Below are 10,319 nucleotides of genomic sequence, written 5' to 3'. Positions count from 1 at the left end.
ATTTTTAATGAGCTCCTGCTGGTCTCCAAAAAGGTATAAAAAAAAAGATTATTATGATTATTAGCTAAAAACAGAATCATAAGAATTAAAAGACCGCTGGAAAAGAGGATGAGAGTGGGACTTTAAGGGTTTTGTGGAAATTCAGGAAGTGACTTGGCATCATTCTAGTTATTGAATTACGTGTTGCTTTAAGATATTTGAACACCAGCTTAGAATTCTCATGTTTTCCAATTTCTTCAAAGGAAAGCACCATTGAATTGGATTATAATGAATTACATTTCAGTGTTGAACATTTTCTTTATTATAACTAAAGTGGAACAGACTTCATAAAAAATGAAGACAAAATGTAGTGTGTTATTTAAATAAAATAATATATTTTGTTTGAATTGTGTTGTTTTACCTAAACGTGTGGTTTTACTGAGTAAATAAAATCATTTTTTGTTCTGGTTCATTCCTACCATACTAAAAAAATAAATAAATAAATTCTCAGTTTTTATTTCAAAAATTTCATAACAACAGTCATTTAATTGTACTTAAGTTGATGTTTAGTATGAAAACATTCTCATGATGCTTTATAAAGTGACAAAAAACACTTTTTTAATGGGTAAATAGGATTCTTACAGTGGAAATTAAATGTACTTAAACAACATGCATAATTGTTGTTTTTATAATGACTTGTGGAAAAGGAAAAAATACATTCTAAATTTCCCAACATGTAAAAGAAAAAAACAAAAAAAAAAACAATTTAATTCTCTTCATAATATTGATTTTTTTCACCTTTGGAGCAAATGTGTATTTGAACTTAAACATTAAAGAGAGGTAATCTTTAAAATTCCTATTTATTATGACAGCAGTCTATCAGTATTGGGAGTGCAGAGTAATTTAGAAAAAACTGTTGTTTTAGGCATCAATTTTGAGATGAATTTGTAATTTTATTTGTTGTTTATTATAGTTTATTCTGTTCAAAGCAATTCAAATGTCATTTGAGTGAATCAGAAAGACTGACCTACTCTGAGAACAGACTTCCTCTGCCATCATCTGAGCCTTCATTCTGACTCAGCTGATGAGTATTAGAGTTCTGACGCAAATATACTTGAGCCGCATTCAGGTACCGAGCCAGAAATGCAGAAGAAAAGTGGAATTTACCTACAAAAGCTGACATGTTATTAATAAACGATTTTATCAAAAAAAGTCAAACGCTATTCAGGAGAAAAAAAATATATATATTTTCATAAATACATCATAAATACAATAATAACTAGTTAAATAGTTGAATAAATGCACAGAAAGAGCCAGGCGAATTTCACCCAAAACAACCTGCATTTTTTACGCATTTAAAGTATCAAAATGAAAAACACTGCATATTACCAGCCATATTTATGGAGATACTTCAACAAATAAAATGCCAGCGAGCAACTTCCCTTATTCCCCTTATAATCCAGTTTATATAGAAGAGAACACTTGGAGCAGGACTGCTCAGGTCTCCACGATGGCCATAAACAGGATGAATAAAACACAGCAGGTCTGCAGTTAACTGCAGATGACTCACTGCCACTAAAGCATTTGTAAAACAAGGTCAACAGACTGAGCACTTACACGTTGTGTAGAACACACCAGCCACAGTGAGGATCTCCTGATCCCAGGCACTCTCCACAGGAAGTGTACTGCTCGCAGCTCTCCACTGATACGCGGGTGACCTTAGGAGGAAAAAAACACATCTGGTTAATGTAGAGAAAAACGTCCAGGTCTGCCACACAGACGCTTCTGGAAAATGCTGAAAGAAACATCAAGTCAAATTATGCTTCAGACAGAACTGCTCTCATTCTCACATCCTTTGACTGTAGATTAAATGGTAAAATCTTTAATTCAATTGTAGATTCTTCAAACATTTATAGATATTTTGCTGAGTGTCGAAAAATAGAAAACTGAAAGATTTCTCAGAATTTGAAACAATCTCATCATCATGGTCATAGTTCCGCTCAGCCTGTAAAGACATCAGGTTTATCATGAGAGGAGCATTGTAAAAAAAGATCCCCCCTAAGGAATCAGTTCACTTATTCAGGTGAAACTAGACCTTAACATTTGACCCTGAGTAGAAAAACCAGCCTCTACTCTGAAAAGCCTGATCGCCGACCAACCTGCATGCAGGGTTTTGGACTGGAGAGAGAACATTTAGTTTCCAATACAAAAAAAAAAAAGACGTTAGCATTTCAGTTCATTTTAATATGAAATTATAAAATTTGACATCAGACGACACTCTCTGCCTCCATAAGGTTTTATGCTTTTTAGCCATAAACAGCAGAACTGTTTGATAAATGTAGGCTACACTTTGTTTAGAAGTTAAAAGAGTCTAATTAATCACTGCAGGACTTTAAAAGCAACTAGATATTTAGCATTACCTGCAACAATGCAAGTGTGAATGCTGTAAGCTTGGATGTCATGCCAGAGCAGAAAATGCTGAAATGTTAGCTAAATGCCAAACTAACAATAAAAACAAAAAAAAAAAACCTTGAAAAGGTCTAATTTTGTCAAAACAAATAGCATAATGCTAAAATATTAGCTAGACTCCAAATTTGTCTAGCAAACTTAAAAAAAATCAAATTTTGACAAAACAGTTAGTATGCTAAAATATTAGCTACACTCTAAATTAGTCTGAAGAACTTTTGAAAATTCTAATTTTGACAAAACAGCTAACGGAATGCTAAAATATTAGCTTAACTCCAAATTAGCCCAAAAAATACCAGAGAAATGTTTAAATTAGCTAAAAACAGCTAGCATGTTGCTAAATTGAAAGCTAAATGGGACATATTTTGCTCTTTGCTATAATATTTGTTTGCATTTTTAAAATGTTTTTAAAGGTATAAAATAAATCATTTGGAATTTTAGAAAGCCTAACTAGATTGGTGAACAGGAAACTTTGGGTGATATATTTTTTTGAGCAGCCTTGTGGTAGACTGTCCGCCCTGAGACTGCAAGATTTTAAGTTCAAATTTCCACTTCTTAGGTTAACTGACAATTTAAAATTGTCCCTTAGTGGTGAATGTGACTCTATGTGCTTGTAGGTCTCTGTGCTCCGGCGATGGACTGGAAACCAAACCAGCATCGCCATGACTCAAAAAGGTTAGGTGACAGAAAACGCAAAACAGACTTCTCTAAAACTGACATTATTATTGATTATTTTAGGGTGTATTCAGACCGGAGAGGTTTGGATCAAGTCCTGAACCTAATGCTTGGTCTGTATTCAGACCGTCTTAAACTAGACACTTATGGGGGGGATTGAAGCTTGTAAACAAAAGCATGTGACTAAAGTTTTCTTCTGTCATTGGCCAAGAATAACGAGGGCAGCAGGGTAAAGCAATGAGAGAAGGAAGAACTGAAGTCCAACACTTGGGAATCCTTGTCGGGATAGTTCAATAATTCAAACTTTAGATTTTCCTGACCAATTTCAAACATCTGTATCAACATAAGGTTCAACACTTTTTACTGCAGTACGGCGGAGGAATGCTGCAACACAGTTACTGAGGAGACACCGGCTGTAGACGGTATGCTGATGAGTGTTCATGACAGATAGATTGTGTGAGGAGCAGTATGTTAGTTGTTTTAATGAGCCTGCATTCATCCATTTCAATGAGTTGTCTCATCGTTCCTCTGCGTTTTTCCGTGGCTCATGGTTGCTTCGTTCCTACTCTGTTTACATCCCGTTAATGCCGGCTATGGTGGCCGTTTAGGTTCAGTTGTCCTGCTCAGAGCACGGAGACTACTCAGACTGAGGAAAGTGGTCGGAAACAAACCGAGACCTCCTCAAAAGATGGGTTGGAGAGCAGGTCCTGGTCCTGGACCACTGACCGCCTGAGTCTAATCATAGACTAAAAATTTGTTACAGGTTTTTGGGGTGAAATACAAACTCTGTATACAAACTCACTACAAACACATGTGTCCAGTGTAAAGACACTATTAAAAACACTGCAACAATCAGAGGTAAAAGTCTATTACTTTAAGAAAGATGAAGTTCAGAGGTATCAAATACAGTGATAGATCACTAAGGAAACATTCAATTGATTGGAACCTGATTCACAAGTTCACTTTTTTTATTTCCAACCAAAACCAAATTTTTAAAAGTGATATGAAGTGAGCAAAGCTGAACTTCCTAATAAAAATATAAATTCACACAAAATAGAGAAAAAAAAGTGAAACTCAATTCATGAATTTAAAGAGGTTTGTTCTAAAAACATTTGATTTAAACTTTGTAAACTCCCATCAAACTGCTGTCTCTCAGGCTAGTTGTCTGCCTTTTTTTTTTTTGCTAACCACTTACAGCTTCATATTGGCATAAGACACCTGATCCAGGTAAACAGAAAATGTTGAGAACAATGAAAAACAGTGACTGTCTGTCTATAGAGATATATAGATACCTGTACTTCATGGAGGGTAAACTTAGAAATTACAATAATGAAAATGAATGAAGCAATTAAAATTAATAAAGTAAAATATTCTAAAAACAAAAGTGTACAGAGAGCCACCCATCTTCTTTCTTATTCTCTATATAATACTAAGCTTTAAATCAAAAGGCCCATCAACTAAATTCAAGCAGATAACCCGTGCTTATCCTCTCCAGCGTCTACACATCTGTCCTTTGTGTCGCTCCAATGTACATTTGGACATGGCAGCTTATGGCAGATTTATGGCGCGGTAATAGCAACCCGATTGTGATATACCAATATAATGCTGCCGTCACTAGGCAGCAGCCTCTTACAGGACACCAAATGGCAGCAAATTGCAGTCATTACTTGTCGTGCGGCTGGACAAATACCGCACAAGTAATAGAGTCTATCTGACGGGGGGGGGGGCATACCGCGCTTTAACACAATGGGGAGGGAGAGAAGTTTGTTCAGCAAGGCTTTGTGATAGTGGATGATGTATTCCAATGGAACAGTTCAATTATTGAGTTTTAGAAAACAGATAATGGGACGGGAAAGGAGGGATGCTTAGCCCGAGACTCTTTGTCTTACTGAGGCAACAGCCACGGAGGGAGTGTAAGCAAAACAGAGCCACCTATTTACATCAGGGAGGATGTTTTCACCCACGGCCTGTTTTGCTGCTGTGGAGGCAAAGCTGTCCATGGAGGGCTGTGGGGGAGGAGGGGAACGGACAGGTGAGTTCAGAGGAAAGGTATGTGAAGACAAAACGAATGCAACCATAGGTGGGAAAAAGCCCATTTCACATTTCATTTTAGCTTTTGACTGATAATGGAAGGTATTTGTGGATTAAAAAAATCCAATCATGCTACTTTTTTATGCTTTTATAATGGGGAGAGAGGCAGCAGAGAAGATAATGGGGAGAGTTTATTACAAATAAATAGAAGCTACAAATGAGCCTCTCTCCTTTTGGTCATGTTCGAGAAACCCTTAATTTACCTTGTGGCAGATGAGAGCAGCGAGGGGGGGCATGAAGGGAGGGGGTGAACACCAGGAAGGGAAAGGATAGATGAGAAGGACACACCAAATGTAATTGCGACTGATGTTTCATTCCACATATGGGCCCCCTTTGGTCCCAGCTAGATGCAGTTATGGGCGCAGTGATAATTGTCCCATCTGTATAATATGGTGGAGAGTATAAGGTGCTATCACTTCACAATAGGCTGATGGATGGCTTGTTCTGCAAGGAAGCCCAGTGCTGAGATTGCTGTACAAATGCAGCCTTCTTACAACCAAACACAAAGCAGAAATGCAATTTATGGCAGCAGAATAGGTGAAATTATTGGACCGTGAAGCACACAACAAACTTCAAACATTACCACTTCCAATCACATACACAACACTATTCTTCGAGATGGTAAACAAACATGTTTATTTATTTATTTTCCCAAATTTTGTTCTCGCCCCTCTGACCTTGCGCTATTTCCTCATCCGTCTTGACTTTGGCTTCACACCAAAAACAATACAAACGAGGCTGCAGATCACAAGCAACCACTGAAAGAAAAATCTGTTGGTAAATGCTTTAGAAAAAAAATAAAGTTCATGCTAATATAGGGGTGAGTATTGGAAAGAGTCTGGCGATATGATATGTATCGCAGTACATGTATTACGATACAATGTACATCACAATCTAAGGCTGTACCAAAACAAGTTTTCATATACTATTCATATGTCCCCCTATGACAATTTTTTAAATAAAAAAAAAAACAGTAGTGAGTGTGTTAATTCTGATTATGAACTTTTTAACCAAAATCCCACAACCTAAATGTCTTAAAAACAAAAATTTCATGTTGATCTGAAGCCTCTGTTTCCAAAATCTCCTCTGAGGGGGCGTGGCTTTATTAACTAAAGTCAGTAGAGTTTGATTTATTGCTTGTAAAGGAGTGGGAAGAAGCAAACTTATATAATCCCATTCCTACTTAATTAATTTATTTTACACTTTAACAAGCAAAGTGAAGTGCCTGTTGATTATTGATTTATCTTATTAAACATTATTTCATGATTACAGTAAACAGTAACAATCATACATGTAACAGATATGTAATACTCATTGATTATCATCAAAATATAATTACACAATAATGCAGAAAAATAATCCTTACACTTGGAAATCAAGTTTTAAAGTAACCATAGAGTTCTTATTGATCATTCTCTGACAGAATTCTTATATATGTTCAGTAAACATTAATGGTTCACACAATATGTTATAACCACTGATTATCATTAGAACATACTTACATGAATCCTGTAATCATTACTACATATTTTGGATCAAGTAAAGAAAATAAATCGCATATTGATTGTAAACATTTCAGTAAGAAGCAAAAGTTTGTCTTGAAGAAGCCTGTGCAGTGATTTAGAACATTTGGACTATTTGACCAGAACACCCAGCAGCCAATCAGAATTGAGTATTCACCTAGACTATGGTATACATTTATTTAAAGTGCAAAAACACAATGTTTGTTTCTTATGGCTGTATGTCAGCATCTTTGGAGTAATACTGCAGACATAACCAGAAAAACAGACTGCGGGATTGGCAGCTTTTACTGCCTTCAGCTGCACATTTTGAATTTCACAAGAACTGAAGTTCTTCTGGTAAACAAATAAATAAATAAAGGTAATTTTAATTTTACTTGCCTTCTGATAGAAAATGAAAACATGGCTAATACCCCAACAGTCTGATTGGTTCATCATTTAACCCCTGATGCTCTCCTCATTAATACCACAGTCATCCGCCGCCTTCCTCTTCAGTTTTATTAGGGTTGGACAGACTCCAAAGAAATGTGTGTTAAAAAAGCATGTCACAGTTTTATTTCCCCCTGACCTCCAAAAGCAGCAAATGCTGACTAAATTGAATGTGAACCCTTTCTGATGTGATGCCAGGGCTAGAGTTTCTCCAGAGCCCAGTCCAGCGCTGTGCAGCAGCTAAATCAATACACGGAGGTACATCATCAGACCATTATGCCACAGCGTGAACCGCCTTAGTCAGACGGAGGATGTTTGCTGCCGGCGGGTCACCTTACAGAGTTGTTTTACAAGAAGAGCCTTGACCTTGCCCTTTGAGTTCAGTGGGACAAATATGGTCATGATGGCGGCACAGCAGAGGAGAGATCAGACGGTGAATGCCTACGGATTCAGATTTACAGGTCTCCAGCATGAAGACATTTTCACAAGTTTGGGTTAAGAGAAAGCTCACCTTAAGGCTGAGCGATCAAAGGAGGACTTGTGATTACATGATAAGTATGGTACAAGGGTATCGATGGAATCAATAGATCACAGCCTGTTCTCCACTCACTATAAAGCAATTATGTGATGTCATCCACGGGGAAAAGAAAGATACAAGAAATAATTTGTGTCTTGGTGACGTCAACAACAGAAATGGATGACAGGATGAAAAATCTCCCTTACCGCGCTGTTTTTATTAGATTGGTACAATCAGAACATGAAAGTGGGAAACAACAGCAACAATAAAATTGATTTAGAGCCATTGTTCATTTTTATGAGAACCAGAATGATGAGATATCACCAAAGAGACAGAAACTGGTCCAAAGCTGGGGGCAGACAGAGATGCATGGAGTGAACAGACACGCCATGGTGTGTGTGCATGTGTGTGTGTGTACACACAGACAAGACACTGGAGGAGGCGTGTATAAATCTAGCCCTTGCTAATCGAAAGCCCTCCTTTTTGCTGTGAATCAGTTTTATGTTTTCTCTCTATGAACGCGAGTGCTCATATGTGCTGCTGCACTGATATGTGCTCTGTATGCTGCAGTCCAATTCAACACATTTAATTACGTTCAAGTGAATATGGGAAAAGGTAAATTGCTCTGTCAAGCTGGGAAATGGGCTTTTTGATGTTTGAGCTCTCCTCACTTGGCATTTCTATTATTCAAAGAGGAGAAAGGAACGGAGGGATGAAGAGGAGGAAGACAAACACGGCGAGGGCAGAGCTCACCTCTGAAAGTGATCAGTGCACGGCTTTCACATGCACACTGACCCTCCAGAAAACTTCCTAAAAGTGATGTCATCTCTTTTTACTCTCACTCATCTGTGGGAAACTGGCTGTATCATTAGACTTCTTACATGATGTTGATGATGTTTTTGTCATATCTACATGTATAAAATGATGGCTTTAGAGACAGTGACTAACAGAGTGGTGGTGGTGTGATGATATGGGGTGACTTGCATTATCAAACCCAGCAAACAAACACTACAGCAGGTCTGAGTGGATCAAAAGGTAAAATAAAAACATGCGTGTGACATTTGCGTGGGGTCAGTAAGGTAATTACACCTCACTAATGGGCGGGCCAACCCTGGTCCTCTAGAGCCACCATCCTGCTATTTGTCAGCTCTCCATGGACTGCTTGATGCTGACAGTCAGTCATGATGTATTTGAGTCAGCTAATCGAGTTGGTCAGGGAGAACTGAAAAACAGGAGGGCTCTCGAGGACTAGAGCTGACCAGCCCTGGACTAGAGAGTGGCATGTGGGTAACGTACAACACCATCATCCATACGACATTGGTGCATGAATTTTACCCTTACGAATACTTCATAATACACTTACTATACACACGACAGGGGTAAGTTCCATCTCCAATCTTAAATGGGCCATACCATGAAAAAAGTGTATACTGTGTTCATTCCTCTCTATAAAGAACCCCAAAGCGGTATTTTGATCCGTTCATTCATTTCTAAATAATCCTCTAAAAACCTGCTCTCTCAACAGCAGCCCCTCCCATACCTACGAAAACGAGCAGGTCCTCACAATCTGAAATCACAGAGTGAGACCGCCCCTTTCAGGAAGATTCTGCTCTGATAGCTCCGCCCCCAGACTAACATAACACTCAATTTCTGCTCTGAGCTAGTGGTGATCAGCAAAAAGCTTTCATTTTAGAAGCAGAATATTGTATATCTTCCAGTCGTGTCCTGTCCTCAATAAATTCCAGCTCAAACAGGTGTTTGTCAGTTTAGATTTATTGTGTAAAAAAATAGCTTTAGTCCGAAATATTTAAGTATGAGGAAGAAAAATAAAAAAGGATGAACTTCATAGTTTTTCACAGCATCACATCGTACAGATATTTATACGCTGTACTTTCTGTGAGAGTTTCTCTGCTGCTCTTTCAAAAGGTCGCCTCTAAAAAGCTTGACGGGAGCGTGATTTCTAGGAAGCTTCTCTCCCGGCAGCAGACCTGCCTCCCGTCACTGAACCAACATGGAGAGACATGCAAGAACATATCACTGCTTATCAAAAATAAAACATGGCCTTTAATAATTGAGATGGACTTTTCAGTGCCAGCAGCAGCAGGCATCTTTACGCAGATGGAGAGACATGAAAAGAAATAAGAAAAACTACTTACTAGCAAATTTATATGTAGTTCTAAAGACGTTTCAATAGAGACTGATTAAGACATTTTTGCTCTGTTAATTGCTCTTGTGAATACAGCCATGTGCATGCATCATTCTGTGGATCCTTTTAAACATTTCTTTATGACTTTTCTTTCATCATTGCGGGCCTTCAGTTCATGCCCCGTCAAACTGGCGGTGATGCCATCCATTTGTATCAATTACACTTGGCTTCCTCTCTGCGCTCTTTCAGACACATGGAAGTCAATTAAGCCTAATCACTGGTATATTACGCAGCAGCTCTGTCTACATACTGGGGAAGTCTTGATGAAGGTTATCACATCAAGGTCATTAACCGCAGTGAGATAAGGGGACCATGCAGGTACAGAAAGGAGGCTGAGCGCAGCTTCAGACTCATCAATTAGAGCGTTTTAGATGAAATCTAAAGTTAAAAAGGCCGTAGTTCCATTTATGTTCCGTAATAGCGTGCCTCTCAAAGT

The 10,319-nt window shown here is 38.0% G+C and overlaps 1 protein-coding gene across 1 annotated transcript in view; it reads right to left on the bottom strand.

Annotated features, from left to right (window-relative positions):
- plxna1a (plexin A1a) overlaps window positions 1-10,319 on the bottom strand; it is a gene marked incomplete in the record, with an annotated part of 315,581 nt that overhangs the window by 144,720 nt on the left and 160,542 nt on the right. Inside the window, 1 exon segment of the mRNA XM_024293231.2 lies at window positions 1,597-1,697. Within this exon segment, the coding sequence (XP_024148999.1) occupies window positions 1,597-1,697 (101 nt within the window).

This window comes from Oryzias melastigma, linkage group LG7, assembly GCF_002922805.2.
Source record: "Oryzias melastigma strain HK-1 linkage group LG7, ASM292280v2, whole genome shotgun sequence".
NCBI lineage: Eukaryota > Metazoa > Chordata > Actinopteri > Beloniformes > Adrianichthyidae > Oryzias > Oryzias melastigma.
This window is presented reverse-complemented; position numbering and strand designations above follow the sequence as displayed.